Source organism: Lissotriton vulgaris, chromosome 5 (assembly GCF_964263255.1).
Source record: "Lissotriton vulgaris chromosome 5, aLisVul1.2, whole genome shotgun sequence".
Taxonomy (NCBI): Eukaryota; Metazoa; Chordata; class Amphibia; order Caudata; family Salamandridae; genus Lissotriton; species Lissotriton vulgaris.
In genome coordinates, this window is record NC_141693.1 from 106,494,109 (window position 1) to 106,516,936 (window position 22,828).

General features: G+C 48.8%; 1 protein-coding gene across 1 annotated transcript in view; it reads left to right on the top strand.

The window, feature by feature from the left end:
- KCNT1 (potassium sodium-activated channel subfamily T member 1) overlaps positions 1 to 22,828 on the top strand; it is a 1,005,890-nt gene that overhangs the window by 672,074 nt on the left and 310,988 nt on the right. Inside the window, exon 13 of the mRNA XM_086920997.1 lies at positions 22,670 to 22,733. Within this exon, the coding sequence (XP_086777123.1) occupies positions 22,670 to 22,733 (64 nt within the window). The remainder of the gene's footprint in view (positions 1 to 22,669; positions 22,734 to 22,828) is intronic.

The following is a 22,828-nucleotide window of genomic DNA, read 5'->3' on the forward strand; positions in this document are numbered from 1 at the left end:
AGCCTTTTCATTAATATGACTCAATTGTCTCTTTGGCTATCTGAACATTAAATCAATCGAGGAGGAGCATTAACTCATAGCTTTTCACATTGCGGCTCAGACAGTGCTTGGGAGCCTGGGACTGTTCTCCACCCGGCTGTGCAACACAGCTGGGTGAATAAATGCTAAATGCTTATGTCGGTTTGGCCATCCTAAGACCGCCAGCCAAACCATTATGGGCACTTATGGTGCCCATCACTGCTTCTCCCTGCTCCATCATGGAGCTTACCCCACCGTTGACTACGTCAGTGATGAGAAATAAAATGATAATCACATCACTTTTTTATTATTTTATGTTGCCTGTTTGCTCTGCTGAGAGCCCTGGGGCGACGCTCCATCGCCTTGAAGGAGGAGCCTCCGCTGTCTCTCCTGCACCTTCCCTTGCCCTCCACACCCCTGTCTTCCTCCCCTTTACTTCTCACTTCTCTTACTTATGTTGCTCTGAGCCTCTCCTCTCTACCTCCCACCTCTCTCTTGCATGCGCCGTCCCTGCTCCATCTGTCCTCTATGCATTACTTACGAAGCCTTTAACCATGGGCCTTCCTCTTGTTAAACACACTAAATTGTATCGCAGCCTGCACACTGCTTGATATTTCCATTAGGCTATTGTAATTGTAAACCATAACACTTTAACAAAGTTTCAGAAACTTACATTACCAGGTCTGGTGGCTCAGTGGACTAATGCAGCCACTGCGGGGGCCTGTGTTCGACCTGATGGTCACAGGTTCAAATCCCCATGGGTCCCCGAAGCCTTTCATCCATTTGAGGTTGATAAAATGAGTACCATTGAGTTAGGTAACAATATACATCTGTTATTTCAGTGCCCACATGCCCGTTGCTGGGGCGAATGTGTGCTTTACAAATACACATGTTATGTTATTACACAACTGCTCACCAAGCTACAATTTACAACAAAAATCAACGTATTATTAATCACATAGGCGAAACCTAATGTATTTACCAATGCTTGTTGTTTTCTATCCCTCACTGCTAGGGTATTCCTTGAAGTGAGGCAGTACAAAAAAGATATACAACAACCCTCTATAAGTTGGGAGGACACTCAGATGGTTGACCTCCAGCGCCTGTACTTCCTCAGCCCATTGGAGAAAGGTTTATGCCAAAGGAGTACATTTAACTCCTTCAGTGTAAACGTGGCTGTCCGTTTGACCCAAAGATGCGTGGGTGGACCAACACATTTGCAGGCAGGGTGCACCATTGTCGTTGTACCTTGCCATCCAAACTCTAAATCAAGTCTGTGGCATTGTCAAGGGCAAGATAAGTCAGCTAATTTGTAGTGTGTGAAGGTATAACCTCCTACAACTAGAAGGTGTTAAGAAGAAGGTGGTTCCCCAGAGATTTTTTTTTCTGAAGAGAAAAAATAGTATGGCAACTGTATTTTGCGCCGACACTGCAAATTATCTCATGCAAAAATACACATCATTTTTGGTGGGAATAAACAAAAAATGTATCGGAGTATGACTGGAAACATGTGACAGTCTCAGTTGTGCAGACCTAACCTGTAAAACATTTGTGACTTTTTTTTTTAAAGTTCGAAATCTGCACCCATGCCAGAAACTTGCTGATTTCTGACTTTTTTTTAAAGAACAGACCCCATCATAATTTGTAAATGTTAACCTTTGTGGAGAGCCTGAACATCTGGCGTGGCTCCTGCCTGTCCTACCAGATGCTGGACACCCCTCTGCTATTCCTGTGAATTCACAGGCATACAGCTGCACACATATTCCTTACTGTCTTCTGTACCCGTTGATCGCGCGCCTCTAACAATTTATCGAGCGATGAGAAATTATGGGCTATTCTGCCTCCAAATGTGTGCTGACATTTGAAAATAAGCGTTTGCCCAACATATTTATGAACTGTAATTTTTGATTTCCATCTGTTCCCACCAAAGCAATTTATTTTTTATAGTCGGATCCAGAGCCGGGTATCGTAATTCACGGAGCGCGTGACGCTGGCACAACTCCCACCGGGGCACCATGATGAGACCTGCCGAGCCGGCCGCAGGCGCGCGCCGACGCCATGGAAGGAAGCGGCTCGTATATTAAACGGATCCATCGTGCCCTGTCGGCGCGTGACACTGCACCGTGCGAGAAAAGTGCCTTTATCGCATCCGCGACATTGCCTAAACGGAGGTGGCATGGCGCGTGGAGCGAGCAATGTACACCATCACGGTCAGTTCTCGCGCCCGAGGGCCTCTCCTGTGCCAATCATAAACATTTTACATAGACGGCAGCAGATGCGCTCTTATTTGAATCCAGTTTGAATAATCAATAAATAATCGAACTAGCTGGATGTTTGTATACTAAATACCTTATAATACAAACATCCAGCTAGTTCGATTATTTTTTTAGAAAAACAGATATGGGCGTTTAAGAGCCAGTACTGAATTGGTTGATCTGGTCAAAATAATGAATGCACATATTCCCATGCAATCACCCAATGTTGACCCTTGACATGCACCCAAGATCTTATCAGCAAATGATTGAACTGAGAGCAATGGGCCATCTTCACATAAAAAGGTGCAAGAGTACAGGCTGTATTACAAGACTGCCTCCTGAATATACTTTTACATCTTTTTTATTATTCACAAACTGATGTAATATTAGTATGTCGTGAAAGCCATGCCAGTTGCAGGTTTCCAGGCGTGCTATTGCACATTTCATGAGACTTTTTTGGGTTACCTATTTCTTTGCTACACCCTATCCCCTCATGTGAAGTTGCGCATAGTTTACGCTTTCTCATACTGGAAAGGGATCTTGAATGTGCAAAAGTAAAATTTTGCTGCCATCCACCAGCTTAGATGGGAAACCAAGCTTTGTTCCTCCCACATCCTACCGCTTGCATGAGAGTTCTCAGTGCTTGTGACAAAACAGACTAATAATAGTAAAACCATTTGCATCTGCTAAGAGTCATTTGTGAACACCTGACAGGCTTAAACGAAGCCATTTTCAGTAGTAAACATACCTTTGTAGCAGAAAAAGGTCTTTGTGAATTGGGCACAACATATTTGGATGTATGACGTTACAACGCATGCTTTTACCACGAATGCCTTTACAACGCGTGTTAGACCTGACATCATTGGCTTGAGTCTCTCCTCCATTTTTTCTGTGTGCCTCCACTGTTTACGATGTTTTTGTTGGATAATGCTTTGGGCACTGTGCCACTGCTGATCAGTGCCACAGTGCAAGCGCTCCCTATGTTAAAATACTGTATCGATTGAATTCCATGTTTGGCTTATTTGGTTTACTGTCAGTCCCTAGTCTAGTGCACCAGGAGTGCCGGGGCTTGTAAATACAAATGCCGCTCGTGGGCTTGCAGCACATGTTGTGCCACCCACAAGTGCGGCCTAGGAAAAGTATGTCTGAGGGTCTGACATTGCCAGACCCACGTGCAGTCTAGTACTGTCACGCTGACTGCGCAAGTACACCTACTTGCCAGTCCCTAAACCTTCCCTTAACTTCATGTTAGTCACCCCTATGGTAGGCCCACGGGCAGGGTGCGTGTAAGCATAAGGTAGGACAGGCCTGACCAAGTTGGCATGTCCTAATAGTGAATTACAGCCATATTCGTTTTTCCCTATTGTAAGGTAACCTGCCCTCCATTAGTTAGAATGGGCTGCCTGGGTTATTAATGCTATAATCCTAGCTGGCTCGGGGAGCATGGTGCAATGTCGAGTTTGGTATCCCTGAACTCGGGGTTTAATTACGCATCCATTTGTGTGGATGGTTTTTGGACTCTGGGTTTGAAAATAGCACTTTTAGAAAGTGGCTATTTTCTTGTCTAACTATTTCTGGTTTCTGCTGGTTTGGTGTGTGTGTGACAGGAGCTGGGTGGCTCCCGAGATCTGATGAGTCAGTGTGGGATGAGTGGGACATTTGCGTTGAGAGTAGGGGGAGAGTAGTTTGTGATAGCCTGCCCTGCCTGATACAATGCTGACTCCACCTCCTGCTAGGCGACTGATGGCTCTGTGCCTGCCAGGGACGATCCTGGCCCCACCTCCTACCAGGAGGCCGATAGCTCTGCTCCTGCCAGTGACAATGCTGGCTCCACCTCCTGCTGGGCGTCTGAGGACCCAGCCCTGCTCAATGAATAGACCAGGTGCCTCTGCCTGGCTCCACCCACAACAGACCCAGGATGTTGGGAAATCCCCCTGCATGGACAAAGGGATCAAAGCCAACAAGCATTAGAAATGCAATAGGTCTCGCAGCATTAGAGTTAGTGCTTTTAGAATTGTTTATGGGTTTTTTTGTAAATCTTTAGCATGAGGTTGAGGGTGGGTGAGGGTGAGGGGTTGAGGGTGAGTGAGGGTGAGGTTGAGTGAGGGTGAGTGAGGGGTTGAGGGTGAGGGGTTGAGAGTGAGGGTGAGGGTGAGGGTGAGTGAGGGTGAGGGGTTGAGGGTGAGGGGTTGAGGGTGAGGGGTTGAGGGTGAGGGGTTGAGGGTGAGGGTGAGTGAGGGTGAGTGAGGGTGAGTGAGGGTGAGTGAGGGTGAGGGGTTGAGGGTGAGGTGTTGAGGGTGAGTGAGGGTGAGTGAGGGTGAGGGTGAGGGTGAGTGAGGGGTTTTGGGTGAGTGAGGGGGAGTAGTTGAGGCTGAGTGAGGGTGAGTCAGAGTGAGGGTGAGTGAGGGGTTGAAGGTGAGGGGTTGAGGGTGAGTGAGGGTGAGGGGTTGAGGGTGAGTGAGGGTGAGGGGTTGAGGGTGAGTGAGGATGAGTGAGAGTGAGGGGGAGTGAGGGGGAGTAGTTGAGGCTGAGTGAGGGTGAGTCAGAGTGAGGGTGAGTGAGGGTGAGGGGTTGAGGGTGAGTGAGGGTGAGTGAGGGTGAGTGAGGGTGAGTGAGGGTGAGTGAGGGTGAGTGAGGGTGAGTGAGGGTGAGGGGTTGAGGGTGAGTGAGGATGAGTGAGAGTGAGGGTGAGTGAGGGGTTGAGGGTGAGGGGTTGAGGGTGAGTGAGGGGTTGAGGGTGAGTGAGGGGTTGAGGGGGAGTGAGGGGTTGAGGGGGAGGGGTCGAGGGGGAGGGGTTGAGGGTGAGTGAGGGTGAGTGAGTGAGAGTGAGGGGTTGAGGGTGAGTGAGTGAGGGTGAGTGAGGGTGAGGGTTTGAGGGTGAGGGGTTGAGGGTGAGGGGTTGAGGGTGAGGCGTTGAGGGTGAGGGGTTGAGGGTGAGGGGTTGAGGGTGAGGGGTTGAGGGTGAGGGGTTGAGGGTGAGGGGTTGAGGGTGAGGGGTTGAGGGTGAGGGGTTGAGGGTGAGTGAGGGTGAGGGGTTGAGGGTGAGTGAGGGTTGAGGGTGAGGGGTTGAGGGTGAGTGAGGTTTTGGTTCCCCAGTCCTGCCCTGACAATCAACACTTTACTTTGGGACAGAAGATCTGTTCGAAGTCTCCTCTGGGTGGGGTGATGAACAGCTGCTTGGCTACACAAAAACACACCCGAAAGAAGCAGTATTCAAATATTCCAGGAATTTCCCGATTCTGTAGCAAATACCAGGATAAATAAAACTGCCAAAATGCCAACATTTCCCAGAGAACCTCCTGATTACAGCAAAATGTAACTTTGTATTATGTGGGTAGACTTCAAAATCCACACAAATTAAAAGAGCAGACTAACTTGCACAACAGCCGGTAACAGCATTTCACCCGAGCTTACATGCGTGAAGAGATATTTACAAACAAGGAGGCAGATCAAGAAAGAAGAGAAACACCTGACCTCTTCAAAAGAGCTGGACAAAGCAGAACTGATGTAACAAAGAAATTACTGTGGAAATAGTAAAAGGCGCTTTAGGCGGAGATGTGCAAATTACAACGTTAAAATTATCAGAACTTGACCTCGTGTGAGTGTGTACCACGACAATCGACAACACGACAAATGCACTTGCAGGGAGGGGAGGAGGCGGCAATGTGGCAGGAGACTTTAGAAACCAACTCAGCCCTGTGCTTTACCTCATAGTAAAGCAAAAAGCAACAAACAGCAAAAAATGCGTGAGCAAACGCAGTTCAACCTCAAATCCGAACAAGAAAGGGTGGAGGGGGCAGGGGAGAAGGGGTCCGGGGAGGAGGGAAGGGCCAGAGGGACTTGATGGGAGTGGTGGGGAGGAGGGGGAGGGTATAGAGAGAGAGGAGGAGAGACAGGACAGGGGGAAGCAGCAGAGACACGGCGGGTAAAATAAACAAATAACACGGCGGGCAGGGGAGGGGGCGGAGAGGGGAGAGGAGAAATGCGACACGGAGGGAAGGGGAGGGGGCGGAGCGGGGAGGGGACGGAGAGGGGAGAGGTGCGACATCAGTGTGCATCACACCCTGCAGGTTATAGCGAGAGTGTGGGGTGAATTTAGGAGAAAGAACCAAGTGTGCTTTTATGGCTCGCTGAACGAATCCAGGGTAGACCATCATGTTGTGTCGGCACAATGGAGTCTGCAGATTATAGACCTGGGTAGTGAGCGATGAGACCCCTGGTGAGGAGGAGACCTCTGTTGGATGTTTAACTGTCGAGGTTTTGCATTGGTTTGGGTCCGCAATTTCAATGAGGAATCTGAATGCTCTGGGGATAATCTCAGCGTTTATTTTCCTCTCCTTTGGGGCCTGTGTGCACTTCAGATGCCTGCAGGCCAGCATAGAATCGCCCTGTCATATTTTGCACCAGCTGGCATTTGAAAGAAGGATGTATGGAAAGGCCTTCGAACTGGGCACCCGTATAATTCAGTTTGGGATTTATGGAAAAGCTGATTGCTGCAGTATGGAGCTTGGTGGAATAAACAAATAACACGGCGGGCAGGGGAGGGGGCGGAGAGGGGAGAGGAGAAATGCGACACGGAGGGAAGGGGAGGGGGCGGAGCGGGGAGGGGGCGGAGAGGGGAGAGGTGCGACATCAGTGTGCATCACACCCTGCAGGTTATAGCGAGAGTGTGGGGTGAATTTAGGAGAAAGAACCAAGTGTGCTTTTATGGCTCGCTGAACGAATCCAGGGTAGACCATCATGTTGTGTCGGCACAATGGCGTCTGCAGATTATAGACCTGGGTAGTGAGCGAGGAGACCCCTGGTGAGGAGGAGACCTCTGTTGGATGTTTAACTGTCGAGGTTTTGCATTGGTTTGGGTCCGCAATTTCCTGTGTGCACTTCAGATGCCTGCAGGCCAGCATAGAATCGCCCTGTCATATTTTGCACCAGCTGGCATTTGAAAGAAGGATGTATGGAAAGGCCTTCGAACTGGGCACCCGTATAATTCAGTTTGGGATTTATGGAAAAGCTGATTGCTGCAGTATGGAGCTTGGTGGAATAAACAAATAACACGGCGGGCAGGGGAGGGGGCGGAGAGGGGAGAGGAGAAATGCGACACGGAGGGAAGGGGAGGGGGCGGAGCGGGGAGGGGGCGGAGAGGGGAGAGGTGCGACATCAGTGTGCATCACACCCTGCAGGTTATAGCGAGAGTGTGGGGTGAATTTAGGAGAAAGAACCAAGTGTGCTTTTATGGCTCGCTGAACGAATCCAGGGTAGACCATCATGTTGTGTCGGCACAATGGCGTCTGCAGATTATAGACCTGGGTAGTGAGCGAGGAGACCCCTGGTGAGGAGGAGACCTCTGTTGGATGTTTAACTGTCGAGGTTTTGCATTGGTTTGGGTCCGCAATTTCCTGTGTGCACTTCAGATGCCTGCAGGCCAGCATAGAATCGCCCTGTCATATTTTGCACCAGCTGGCATTTGAAAGAAGGATGTATGGAAAGGCCTTCGAACTGGGCACCCGTATAATTCAGTTTGGGATTTATGGAAAAGCTGATTGCTGCAGTATGGAGCTTGGTGGAATAAACAAATAACACGGCGGGCAGGGGAGGGGGCGGAGAGGGGAGAGGAGAAATGCGACACGGAGGGAAGGGGAGGGGGCGGAGCGGGGAGGGGGCGGAGAGGGGAGAGGTGCGACATCAGTGTGCATCACACCCTGCAGGTTATAGCGAGAGTGTGGGGTGAATTTAGGAGAAAGAACCAAGTGTGCTTTTATGGCTCGCTGAACGAATCCAGGGTAGACCATCATGTTGTGTCGGCACAATGGCGTCTGCAGATTATAGACCTGGGTAGTGAGCGAGGAGACCCCTGGTGAGGAGGAGACCTCTGTTGGATGTTTAACTGTCGAGGTTTTGCATTGGTTTGGGTCCGCAATTTCCTGTGTGCACTTCAGATGCCTGCAGGCCAGCATAGAATCGCCCTGTCATATTTTGCACCAGCTGGCATTTGAAAGAAGGATGTATGGAAAGGCCTTCGAACTGGGCACCCGTATAATTCAGTTTGGGATTTATGGAAAAGCTGATTGCTGCAGTATGGAGCTTGGTGGAATAAACAAATAACACGGCGGGCAGGGGAGGGGGCGGAGAGGGGAGAGGAGAAATGCGACACGGAGGGAAGGGGAGGGGGCGGAGAGGGGAGAGGTGCGACATCAGTGTGCATCACACCCTGCAGGTTATAGCGAGAGTGTGGGGTGAATGTAGGAGAAAGAACCAAGTGTGCTTTTATGGCTCGCTGAACGAATCCAGGGTAGACCATCATGTTGTGTCGGCACAATGGCGTCTGCAGATTATAGACCTGGGTAGTGAGCGAGGAGACCCCTGGTGAGGAGGAGACCTCTGTTGGATGTTTAACTGTCGAGGTTTTGCATTGGTTTGGGTCCGCAATTTCCTGTGTGCACTTCAGATGCCTGCAGGCCATCATAGAATCGCCCTGTCATATTTTGCACCAGCTGGCATTTGAAAGAAGGATGTATGGAAAGGCCTTCGAACTGGGCACCCGTATAATTCAGTTTGGGATTTATGGAAAAGCTGATTGCTGCAGTATGGAGCTTGGTGGAATAAACAAATAACACGGCGGGCAGGGGAGGGGGCGGAGAGGGGAGAGGAGAAATGCGACACGGAGGGAAGGGGAGGGGGCGGAGCGGGGAGGGGGCGGAGAGGGGAGAGGTGCGACACGGCGTTAGAAGGAAGGAAGAGAGGGGAGGGGGGAGGAGAAATGCGACACGGCGGGAAGGGGAGGGGGCGGAACGGGGGCGGAGAGGGGAGAGAGAGAGTAGGCAAGGGTAAACAAACACGGACGTGCACGCGCCCGTGACTTTTACGGTCAATGCGCATGCGCATAAGCTTAATGCGCATGCGCATTGACCTTAAAAGTCACGGGCACTGCAAGGAATCGCCACGATTCCTTGCAGTGCAGATAAAGAGTGGATAACTCGCAATACTCTCGCCTTGCTCGATGCGCATGCGCATCGACAGGCGAGACCTAAAAAGGGGTATAAGAGAAGGACCCCTGAACCAAGAATTTAGATCACTTCTGACAAGGAACCCTGAAACCAAGGACAAGAAGCCTGCTGATCCAAGGACTTGCCTACCCCTTCTGCCAGTGTGCTGTTTGCTGGGGGGGAATCCTGCATTGCTTCTTTATTTTTGCCAAGGAACCAGGAGAGAGGAACTGTGTGTGTACTCTCACGCTTTGCTAAGAAAATCTCCAAGGACTGGAAGAGTGCAAGTCTCCTGCTGAAGTCACAGGGCTAAAGGACTTCATCTGCTTAAAGTGCTATTTGCTGGAACCTGTGAATCCAGCACCTTTGAAAGAATCCAGCAATCTCGACGCCGACGGACGTCGCTGAATCCAGCTCGACATAGTGAGTAACGGCTCCAGTGTCCCGCTTCCTCGACACCGGCCGCCGGGCCCAATCGACGCCAGCAGCAACGCCAGTGAGTAGTGAGCTCGGCTCCAGCTCCAAGGGACCTCGTGTCTGCACCGCTGCTGATCGCATTGACTTCGAAGCCCTCTCGACGCCGTGAGCGCTGCTCACACTTGCAACATCATCATCGACATCTACGACTACGGAGGCCTGATCGACACTGACGACGCGACGCCGGATTGCTCGACGCCGCTGATCATCGTGTGCTTCATTTTCCAAGGTACTATGTTGTTGGGGGTCCGTGTGACTCCGGGCTCGACGTAGCGCTCCTCGCGGTCGACGCCGAACCTTTGGATTAGCTTTGCCTCGACGTGGTGTAACTCCCGCGTGGGTTACATTGTTGCCAAGAACTGTGTTTCCAGGAAGAAGAGTTGATTTTGATACGAAAGACTTTGTGCTAAAGAAGAAACTACATTTGAACTATTATTTTCCCTTCCAAGAGTATTTATTAAGATTGTGTACATTTTTGTCGTTATTTGGTCTTGTGCTAAGCCTTATATAAAAATCCTTATTTTTATAATACTACTGTGTCGTGTCCATTTGTAGTGTATTCACTTTATTACTGTATGTGGTCATAAATGCTTAACGCACAGCCTCTGAGATAAGCCTGTCTGCTCTGCCAAGCTACCAAGGGGGTGAGCAGGGGTTATCAAAGGGTGTGATCCCCTTGCCCTGACTAGAAGTGTATACCTCTGCCAACTAGAGACAGCCGGTTCTAACATTGGTGGGTCAGCGGTGAGGATTTGAACTTTGCATTTATGACCCATGTGCAGTGATTAGTGTGCGCTACATAGTGAAAGCAGACCATAGCGCAGCCACAATCTAATTTGGAAGGATCCTATTTTTGTTCTCCGCTTTTCTGAAGCTTGATTTTTCGAACACTGCCAGTTTTGACCATGAGTGACACCGGAGTCACTACCCCTGTTGTTGTTGTGGAGGAATTCGATAGAAGCAAGATCGAGGATTACACGTTAAATCAGCTGAAATCCTTTTGCAAGCAGTTTAAAGTTCCTACCAAAGGCCTCAAGATTAAGGAAAACTATCTCAAAGCATTGGAGGCCTGGTTGGAGTCCAGAGATCCCTCTGATGCGGTGGTGGTACCGCCAGGGGAAGGGGATGAGGAGGCGCCAGTGAATGGGCCTGTGTCCTCTCCCGGTAGCAGTATTTCCTCCAAAGGCCTTTCCCCTGAAGAAAGAGAAGAAAGGGCGAAAGAGTGAGCATACAACATGGAAATGGCAAGGCTTAAGATAAATGGGCAGTTGGAGTTAGAAAATGCAAGAGGTAGGAGAGAAGCTGATTTGGAGACCAAAAGGTTGGATTTTGAAAGAGAGAAGTTAGCTTTGGAGCGTGATACCAAGTTGAGGGAATTGGACATCCAGGCTAAGAAGTTCGAATTGAATCCCTCTGGTGGCAGCATCCCATCTGTGCCTGCAGAAAGTAGGTTTTATTTTCCCAAAGATGTGATCAAAGATTATTATAGGAATGAAGATATTGGTCAATGGTTTAAAGCATATGAGTTAGCATTGTTGGCCCACCGGGTCCCTGAGAAGGATTGGGGAGCGGGGTTGTGGGGTCGCTTTGTGAATGAGCGGAGAGATACCCTGTTAGACATGCCTGTTGAGGATAGTATGTCGTATGCTCATATGAAAGATGCTTTAATGTTGCGGTATGGCCTAACCCCCGAGAAGTACAGACAAGCTTTTAGAGAATGTAAGAAGTTGCCTGGTACGACGTGGGTTGAATATGTGTCTTATTTTTGCAGAGCCATGGATGGTTGGGTAAAGGGCAGCAAAGTGGAAAGTTATGAAGCTCTTTATGATTTGTTTGCTTGGGAGCATTTGTCTAATAACTGTTTTCCAGAGCTGCGCTAGCACCTTATCGATAGCAAGATATCTAACCCTAGAAAACTTGCTGAGGAGGCGGACCGCTGGGTCAGTACCAGGGTCCACAAGGGTCCAGTGGGAGACTCAGCCAAAGGTGGGCAGGGTCCCCAGCAGAAGAGTGGGGGGGACAAGGGCAAACAGAAGGAGTCCCTGAAAGGGCCCCAAAGTAATCCCCAAGGGAACCAAGGGAAGGGTTCCCAGCCTCCCCCTGAGAAGAAGCCGGGAGCCCTGACAGGTAAACCTGTTCATAGGGGCCCCCTGACCTGCTACGTTTGTGGGCAGGTGGGACACCGGTATTATGACCCCCAGTGTCCCATGAAGAATTCGAATGCACCGCCGCGTGCACCCCCCCGTCAGTTGGCGAGTGTAGCCCTGGGAGGGGAGGAGATGGTTGTCCCTGGTGGGAGGGGTCCCGCAGAGATGTCCCTGGTCTCACTAGGAGACATGGAAATGGTACCTCCACCCCCTCTGCCTAGTAACATTAAGAAATATAGGCAGTGGGTGACCATTAAAGGCCATAGAGTGGAAGCTCTCAGAGACACCAGAGCGAGTGTGACAGCTGTCAAGTGTCACTTGGTGTCCAGAGAGCAGGTGGTTCCCCACGCATTCTACCCTGTGATAGCTGCTGACAACTCCCAGAAAGAGTGTGAGGTAGCTCAGGTTTCCTTTGAATGGGGGGGAGTTTCAGGCACTCTTCAAGTTGCTGTAAGGCCCGCCATGCCTGTTGATTGTCTCCTGGGCAATGATTTAGAAGACTTCCCTTGGGCTAAGGTGGAGAGGGAGACACATCTGAAAATGTTGGGTGTGCCAGAGTGGGTGTGTGCAACCACTCGATCCATGACAGCAAGTAAGGGTGTTGATGGGGTCCCGGAGCCTGAAAGTATGGCCCAGGACCCAGCTGTGAAGAGAAGAGGCAGGAGGCGCGGGAAACCCGCCTCCATCGTTCCCGTGGTCCTGGAGGAGGTAGACCCTGAGGGGGATGCCCTGGAGCCCACAGGGGAACAAGTTGCCGAACTGGGAGACCTGCCCGAGCTGACCCACTGGCAGCAGGATGGTGGTCCCTCCAGGGAGGAATTTTGTGCAGAACAAAAGGTGTGCCCTTGTCTTGTGGGTATGAGGCAGCAGGCCTCAGCCCAAACCTCAGGTGATCAGTCAGGGTCACATTTTGTTTACTGGGAGAACGACCTCCTGTATAGCGAGCCTAAGGCTGCTGAGCCTGGGTCAGCCCGTGTGCTGGTGGTACCCCAGTGCTTCAGAGCCTTCCTACTGGGTTTGGCTCATGACGTTCCATTAGCTGGACATCTGGGACAGGACAAGACCTTTGACAGGCTTGTCACCCATTTTTATTGGCCTCAGATGTGAAGGGATGTAGACATCCATTGTAAGACTTGTCACACTTGCCAGGCAAGTGGGAAAAGCGGAAGGAAGCAGAAGGCTCCCCTCCAACCTTTTCCAGTGGTCAGTACCCCCTTTGACCGGGTGGGGATTGACATTGTTGGGCCCCTGGACCCCAAGACAGCCCCGGGCAACAGGTTTATCCTGGTCTTGGTGGACCATGCCACACGGTACCCGGAAGCCATCCCTCGCCGAACAGTGACAGCCCCCGTGGTGGGACGGGCACTGATGGGTGTTTTCTCCCGGATGGGGTTCCCCAGAGAGGTGGTGTCAGACCGGGGCACCAACTTCATTTCCAACTATATGACGTTTCTGTGGAAGGAGTGTGGGGTAACCTACAAGTTCACCACTCCTTACCACCCTCAAGGAAATGGGCTGGTTGAGAGATTCAACCGGACCCTTAAAGGCATGATCATGGGTCTTGAAGAACCAATGAGGCGGAAATGGGACGTCCTCTTGCCATGCCTGTTGTTTGCTTACCGTGAGGTGCCGCAGAAGTCTCTAGGGTTCAGCCCCTTTGAGCTTTTGTATGGTCACCCGGTAAGAGGACCTTTGAGTCTGGTCAAAGAAAGCTGGGAGCAATCTCCCAGGAAACCTCCCCAGGATGTATACAGTTACATGCTGGCCTTTAGGAACCAGACTCGGCGCTTCAGAGATCTTGCTCAGGCAAATCTGGAGGCCAGCCAGGAGGAGATGAAGCGTTGGTACGACCGGAATGCCACTCTGGTAGAGCTTCAGCCTGGTCAGGAAGTTTGGGTCATGTCCCCTGTGGAAACTTGTGCGCTCAAGGACAGGTGGACTGGACCGTTTAAGGTTGTGGAGAAGAAGAGCGATGTCACCTACTTGGTGGACTTGAAATCTCCCAGGAACCCCTTGAGGGTCCTGCATGTCAACCGGTTGAAGCCCCACTTAGAAAGGTCCGAAGTGGGCATGCTCCTAACTACAGATGCTGGAATGGAGGAGGAGAGTGAGCCTCTTCCTGACCTCCTGTGTGCTAAAGAGCAAGATGGGTCAGTGGATGGTGTTGTCCTCTCTGACACACTGACCCTTGCGCAGAAGCAGGATTGTCGCCAACTGTTGGGGCAATTCCCTGACCTGTTTTCCTTGTTCCGGGTGTCACTCATTGGTGTGTCCATGATGTTGACACCGGAGACAGCCCTCCTGTGAAGCACAAGGCTTACAGGGTGACTGACAAGGTCAGAGCATACATTAAGGAGGAGGTCTCCAAAATGTTTGCCTTAGGGTTGGTTGAGTCCTCTAGCAGTCCTTGGGCCAGCCCAGTGGTCTTGGTCCCGAAGGCTGCAGCGCCTGGTGCTTCACCAGAACTTCGGTTCTGCGTGGATTACCGAGGACTCAATTCAGTCACGAAGACTGACGCGCACCCCATCCCCAGAGCTGATGAGCTCATCGATCGGTTGGGGGCTGCACTGTACCTTAGCACGTTTGATCTGATGTCTGGGTACTGGCAGATCGCCTTAACCGATGCGGCAAAAGAGAGGTCAGCATTCTCCACACCAGATGGGCTCTACCAGTTCCGGGTGATGCCCTTTGGGATGAAGAATGCCCCTGCCACCTTCCAGAGGTTGATCAACCAGGTCCTGGCTGGACTGGAGGATTTCAGTGCCGCCTACCTGGACGACACCGCAGTGTTCGGCGCCAGCTGGGAGGAACACTTGCGCCACCTCCAGGAAGTGTTGTTGGCTCTGCGTAGAGCAGGCCTCACAATCAAAGCCAGTAAGTGCCAGATTGGGCAGTGTTCTGTGGTGTACTTGGGGCACCAAGTAGGGAGCGGCAAGGTTGCCCCCCTGCAACCCAAGATTGATACCATCCTGGCTTGGGCGCCACCCAAAACCCAAACTCAGGTGAGAGCCTTCTTAGGACTCACTGGTTACTACAGAAGGTTTGTCAAGGATTACGGTAACATTGTGCACCCCTTGACTTAGCTGACTTCCAGGAAGCAGCCACGAAATGTGATCTGGACTGATGCCTGTCAAACGGCCTTCGACACCCTGAAAACTGCAATGTGCACAGCACCTATACTCCAGGCACCCGACTTTTCCAAAGAATTTATTGTCCAGACGGACGCTTCAGAGCATGGCTTGGGGGCTGTTGTAGCTCAGGTGAATGAAGAGGGCCGAGACTTGCCTGTAGCCTTCATCAGCCGGAGGTTACTTCCCAGGGAAACAAGGTGGAGTGCGATAGAAAGAGAAGCATTTGCTGTGGTCTGGGCGCTGAAGAAGCTAAGACCCTACCTGTTTGGGACTCACTTCCGGGTTCAGACAGACCACAGGCCCCTCAGATGGTTGATGCAGATGAGGGGTGAGAATCCAAAACTGTTGAGGTGGTCCATTTCTCTACAGGGGATGGACTTTACCGTGGAACACCGCCCTGGTACAGATCACGCCAATGCTGATGGTCTGTCCAGATTTTTCCGCCTTAGTGAAGAGGACTCCCTAGGTCAAGGGTAGTTCTCCCCACATTTCAGCTGGAGGGGACACGTGTTAGACCTGACATCATTGGCTTGAGTCTCTCCTCCATTTTTTCTGTGTGCCTCCACTGTTTACAATGTTTTTGCTGGATAATGCTTTGGGCACTGTGCCACTGCTGATCAGTGCCACAGTGCAAGCGCTCCCTATGTTAAAATACTGTATCGATTGAATTCCATGTTTGGCTTATTTGGTTTACTGTCAGTCCCTAGTCTAGTGCACCAGGAGTGCCGGGGCTTGTAAATACAAATGCCGCTCGTGGGCTTGCAGCACATGTTGTGCCACCCACAAGAGCGGCCTAGGAAAAGTATGTCTGAGGGTCTGACATTGCCAGACCCACGTGCAGTCTAGTACTGTCACGCTGACTGCGCAAGTACACCTACTTGCCAGTCCCTAAACCTTCCCTTAACTTCATGTTAGTCACCCCTATGGTAGGCCCACGGGCAGGGTGCGTTGTAAGCATAAGGTAGGACAGGCCCGACCAAGTTGGCATGTCCTAATAGTGAATTACAGCCATATTTGTTTTTCACTATTGTAAGGTAACCTGCCCTCCATTAGTTAGAATGGGCTGCCTGGGTTATTAATGCTATAATCCTAACTGGCTCGGGGAGCATGGTGCAATGTCGAGTTTGGTATCCCTGAACTCGGGGTTTAATTACGCATCCGTTTGTGTGGATGGTTTTTGGACTCTGGGTTTGAAAATAGCACTTTTAGAAAGTGGCTATTTTCTTGTCTAACTATTTCTGGTTTCTGCTGGTTTGGTGTGTGTGTGACAGGAGCTGGGTGGCTCCCGAGATCTGATGAGTCAGTGTGGGATGAGTGGGACATTTGCGTTGAGAGTAGGGGGAGAGTAGTTTCTGATAGCCTGCCCTGCCTGATACAATGCTGGCTCCACCTCCTGCCAGGCGACTGATGGCTCTGTGCCTGCCAGGGACGATCCTGGCCCCACCTCCTACCAGGAGGCCGATAGCTCTGCTCCTGCCAGTGGCAATGCTGGCTCCACCTCCTGCTGGGCGTCTAAGGACCCAGCCCTGCTCAGTGAATAGGCCAGGTGCCTCTGCCTGGCTCCACCCACAACAGACCAAGGATGTTGGGAAATCCCCCTGCATGGACAAAGGGATCAAAGCCAAAAAGGGGTATAAGAGAAGGACCCCTGAACCAATAATTTAGATCACTTCTGACAAGGAACCCTGAAACCAAGGACAAGAAGCCTGCTGATCCAAGGACTTGCCTACCCCTGCTGCCAGTGTGCTGTTTGCTGGGGGGGAATCCTGCATTGCTTCTTTATTTTTGCCAAGGAACCAGGAGAGAGGAACTGTGTGTGTACTCTCACGCTTTGCTAAGAAAATCTCCAAGGACTGGAAGAGTGCCAGTCTCCTGCTGAAGCCACAGGGCTAAAGGACTTCATCTGCTTAAAGTGCTATTTGCTGGAACCTGTGAATCCAGCACCTTTGAAAGAATCCAGCAATCTCGACGCCGAAGGACGTCGCCGAATCCAGCTCGACATAGTGAGTAACGGCTCTAGTGTCCCGCTTCCTCGACGCCGAGCCCGATCGACGCCAGCAGCAACGCCAGTGAGTAGTGAGTTCGGCTCAAGCTCCAAGGGACCTCGTGTCTGCACCGCTGCTGATCGCATCGACTTCGAAGCCCTCTCGAGGCCGTGAGCGCTGCTCACACTTGCAACATCATCATCGACATCTACGACTACGGAGGCCTGATCGACACGGACGACGCGACGCCGGATTGCTCGACGCCGCTGATCATCGTGTGCTTCATTTTCCAAGGTACTGTGTTGTTGGGGGTCCGTGTGACTCCGGGCTCGACGTAGCGCTCCTCGCGGTCGACGCCGAACCTTTGGATTAACTTTGCCTCGACGTCGTGTACCTCCCGTGTGGGTTACATTGTTGCCAAGAAATGTGTTTCCAGGAAGAAGAGTTTATTTTGATACGAAAGACTTTGTGCTAAAGAAGAAACTACATTTGAACTATTATTTTCCCTTTCAAGAGTATTTATTAAGATTGTGTACATTTTTGTCGTTATTTGGTCTTGTGCTAAGCCTTATATAAAAATCCTTATTTTTATAATACTACTGTGTCGTGTCCATTTGTAGTGTATTCACTTTATTACTGTATGTGGTCATAAATGCTTAACGCACAGCCTCTGAGATAAGCCTGTCTGCTCTGCCAAGCTACCAAGGGGGTGAGCAGGGGTTATCAAAGGGTGTGATCCCCTTGCCCTGACTAGAAAAGGTGTGTCCCTATTTGTCAGAAGTGTATACCTGTGCCAACTAGAGACAGCCGGTTCTAACAACGCGGTTTTTACATCGCAATCCATTACAACGCATAGCGCTTTGGGGTGCTGGATAGTGAAAAGTTTAATTTGCTATTCCAACACCAGTCCCCGTGGACACTAGGGAAGGTGTTGGATAGTAAATTAAACGTATTCCCTATCCTAGAGCGCCCCCCAGCGCAATGCGTTGTAATGGTTTGCGTTGTAAATACCGCGTTGTAAAGGCACTGCGTTGTAAAAGTTTCGTTGTAACGGTTGTTCACCACCATATTTCCATGCTCAAGGGGGTAACACTGTGAGAAAGCCATCCTTTTTGCCCTGATCACCCTCGTTGTTTGACGGCTACTGGTAGTAATTGACTCTGATTGTGCCCTGGGCTCTGCTGGCCAGACCCAGGGCCAGTGCTCTGTGAAAAAGGTTTACAGTAATTTGTTGTAATTACAATTGGTATATCAACTTACCTGTAAGCCCCTCGTATACTAGTATATGGTAGGGCATGTAGATTTAAAGGCCTAGCAGATTTAATGCACTTAAGTGGGCACTGCTGTGTTGCCTGCTGTCATTTTAAAGGCAACCATGCTTTGCAGGCTGCTTTTAAAAGTAAAGTATATGCAAATTCGACTTTGGAATTAAAGGTATTTCCTAAGTCTTAAACTACCTTATTTTTACATATAAGCCACCCTAAAAGTCTCACCTAAGTGCTCGAGGGGTAGAGCACCTTGCAACCATAAGGAGGGACATTTTAAAAGAAGTTTTATAATCCCTGGTCAGGGAAAAACTTCCAATTTTGTTTTCCCCATTGTAGCACATCGGCTCGATAGGCTAACATGGAAAATACTTTAATACAGTACAACTATTGATAGGAGTGAGCTAAAAACATACTTACAGTATTCAAATGTTAGAAAAAATCAAACAACTTGCCAAGGTTAGATTTATTATATCTATAACAGAAAAGAAGTTATAGAACTTGCTTTTCTGATGTTAAAATCCTGCCTTCCAGCAGCCTCTCCTGACTGGCAAACCTTTGCCAGGATGAGCCAAACTGCTCTGATGAGGTGCGAAGTAACATGCATAGAGACAAAGGACGAGGAAGAGGAGGAGATCTACATCTGCGGAGCAAATGGCAGAATGGGAGTGGAGTAGCCACACTGGCCTTCAAAGAGGGAATGATGGGACAGGACAGGGGCTCACCCGCACATCCTTCACCCCCAGGAGGACAAGAGCCCCAGTAATTGTGAATTAGGAGAGGGGCTTGAAGGGGAGTGTTATGGAACTTTGTCCATACCAGTGGGTTGGCTTATCCAGATCTTAGCCTCCACAAGAGGTGAATGCATGGTGTTCAACCCCTTCGATGCTCATGACGAGCTGAGCTCGTCATGAACAATGGGAATCAATGATTGTCAGCATAGAGGGAGAATACCATCAGCAGCGATGGTGTTAAAGGGGGATTGTTTTTAGTTTTTGCTTTTGACTAAACAAATTTGTAAGCTGTCCCTTTAAACATTTGAATTTCCACTGGATTAGGTCATGGGGGTTAAACACACCTGTGTCTTGGAGTGCACATGTTTATAAAAGTATGTTTGGAAAGGCTTGAGTCAAACTGAATGCTGGCAGTGATTAATGAAGTTGCTCGTTACGATGAGGCTGCCGGTTTCGGCTTGGAAGGTGATTTAGTAGTTTAGAAGTTATATTGCACTAGAAGAGTTGGTACTAGTTGAAGTGGAAGTTTTTACAGATGGGTTGACTGTGGGATGGCGCTAATGGGAGTACGGGCAAGGTTTTGGGATTATGATTTAGCTCCTATTTAGTTTTCATGTCATGTGTTGGATTAATTGTAATCCTGAGTTTGGGCGAGTGATGACGGGGTGGAGGGATAGAATTAGCACTTGTAATTCACGTTTATGACTGTTAGCAAGGGTGAATAGAGGGCAAAATGATCGGTAGTTTTATTCACCTTTTTATTTCATTTTCAATTTTTAACGTGGGCAGCATTTTGCGCACAGATGGTTCAGATGTCTGTTTTATTATCCATTTCAGTGACCCCTGACGAAGGGCCCATGTGGCCTGAAATACATTGGGTGATAAGAAATGAATACCTTTGATGAGCCTATTTTTTGAGTATGATTTATTCCAACGTGTCGCTGTTGATGGCCCGGAGGGCATGCAGAAGACATTTGATTAAGTACAGTAAATGAATCATGCTGCAATTACGCTGTTTTCGCTGTGATGTTGGATGTATGGATACATTTTGGATGAAGGTTTTGATTACTGTTTGGTTCACTGTGAATACAAGGATTATTGAGAAATGAAAGAGGAAAAAAGTTGTTTATGATATGGAAATATTCCTGTTCTCGTAGTGCGACAGACAGGAGCGCAATTACGTTCCTTCTTGGTTATTCTTTGAGAGAACTGTGATCATTGGGACAGATCACCGACTAGTTGCACGCATTGATTTATTGCAATTTTTCCATTAAGTTTGATAAATTTCTACCAATTAAAGGAAAGGAGTGCATTCTTTCATCGTTTTTCTTGTTACTTTCTAAAAGTGGCATTTTCAAAGTTGTGGCTTGATATCCGACTTTACCATTAAAGAGAGCTTTAAATTGCAATTGTTTAGACATCAAACTCGATATTCCTACCTGCTCCCATTTGAAGGTTATCCTAGCCTCAATTTTTGACACAAGAGTGCATTTGAAAAAGAGCACTGCAAAGAACAGCTGGGGTTCCAGTGTGTTTGTTGTGCATTTTTACAACAAATGCATATTATAAGTAGACTAATGGCGTAATTTTGGGAATTTCAAGTAATGAGGAATTACCAAAATGAAACAAATTACACAATTGTACTTTAAATTTTACTCAGGCAATATTCCTTCACCAATTCCATGCTTCATACTCATTGTATTTTTGATGCAGACAATAAACAGCAGGTGACACCAGCATTTTAATATTTCTGATGGTTCCAGCCAATCTCAGCATCTGTGCTAGTGCTCATGATGGTTCATTCGCCTGCCGGTCTTGTTTACCTTGAAGAGAGTTTCTTGAGTACCCTTCATGTCTTACCCGTGTGTTACTTCTTATAAAGGAAAGGTACTGCTAATGCTAACACACCTCCAGGACTTGACACCCTGAATCTGACCTTATCAACAAACGGTTCTGCTCAAATATATCCCACCCAGGGGCTCCGTGCACTTCAGTGCGAGTTTGCGAAGGGGGGAGGATTGTGTCACTGCGCCTTATTTATTGGAGGTGCCAAACGTGGCATGGAAACATTAATCTGTTGTGGGAATTCATGCTGAAAACGCAAGCAGGCAATTTCACCAAACGTAATCGATCATACTGATGACGGGATAGGGAATACATTTATTCATAATGTTCGAATGATGATCAATTTCTGAACTTACTAATCAATCATGAGCATCTTCCTGTATATTTACCATCAATGGAGCAGGCAGTCCTCTCTCCACCCTTCCACGGGTAACCCTTCTACATAGGTCGAGCCTACATGCTTCATTCACCTGTGCATCTCGTGTGCTATCGTCCCACGCATGTCGGAGACATGTCAGTGTGTCTATTTCTATACCTGTCATCTGGATCTGACTCTATCTAGTAACCCTTACCGAGTCTCTTTGTTATTGCCCATCTAGTTATTTCTCTATAGGGCATCTGTGTGTTGATTAATACATTGTACCTCTCTGTGTTGCAGACACCTTACGTCTACCGCATGTTTTCAGATCAACACGCGCACTGGCATGACGATAAAGTTGTTTAGATGGTTTATGCCACTGGCATACGAATTGATTGTGTGTTACAATTGGTTACTTTGCAGGAACAAGCCCCCTGAAGAAGGACGAATGCCCGAAATGCATTGGGCGGAATAAAATATATGTTTTGAAACATTATGATGAAATAATGTGCAGACCAACGTATAACAGAAAATAAACTGTCTATGGATAAAACCTGAAGAAAATTGTCATTTGAATGAATCCAATGAACATATCCTATCGAGTGCGTTGAAGGAACCTCACTCTCGAAGGCAGTGACGCTTGGCCAGATTATTCAACCCCGGGCCCAGGGGGTTAACTTTAGCAGCACCACCTACTTTGTGAACATATGACATTTGAGCACAATTCGAGTGCGATTCCCACACTTCAATTTTGACTTTCGCACTCCTGAAATGAGCATGTGTGCACATGTGGCGCACTTACATGCCTCTACGGGCATGTATGCGCGCCACATTGCACTTTGAAAAATGCCAAAAAGTGAATTTTTCAAGGAAATCGCAAATTACCACTAACTTGAAGTTGGTGGTAATTTGCAATTTCTTAAGGAAAAATCACACAACTTGGGTGCTTTCTACATCCCATTTAAGGAATCACAATTTGTGATTCCTTAAATGCATTCGCAAAATAGGGAATCACAAATTTTGCGATTCCCAATTTTCCGAGGGCCTTTTGGAATGATACATCCCAAAAGGATTTTTCCTGTTCGCAAATGGGCAGATTCTGAGAATCAGCCCGTTTGCGAACGGGAACTGGGCTTCATACATATGCCCCTTATTTTAGAAATCAATTTTGCAGACTTTATCTAATATGTGAGCTGTTCCTGTCTCTAGATATCGTGTCTCACAAACGTTCACAAAATTAGCAGGCATGTCATGATACCCTCCCCCGCTATCCTGGTCTGTTTCATATTCATGCTTAATACTCTTTATATTTTTTATGCAGACATTAAACAGTGGGTGACGTCAGCATTTTCATTATTGGGATTTCTAGAACCAAATTGATCTTGCCAACATTTCCACAAAGAGCATGGAATTGTAATTAGGAACATTTCCTAGCACTTGATGCATAATCTACCTCCCTTGTGTGTTTCAGGATGGATGATGCTGAGGCTTGCTTCATTCTGAGCAGTCGAAACGAGGTGGACCGCACGGCAGCGGTAAGACTTGCACAGGCGCCTTGGATCAATTGGAAAGATCTCATAATGCCTATATCAATGGCATAGCATACCTTTCACCTCATGTTGTGTTTGAT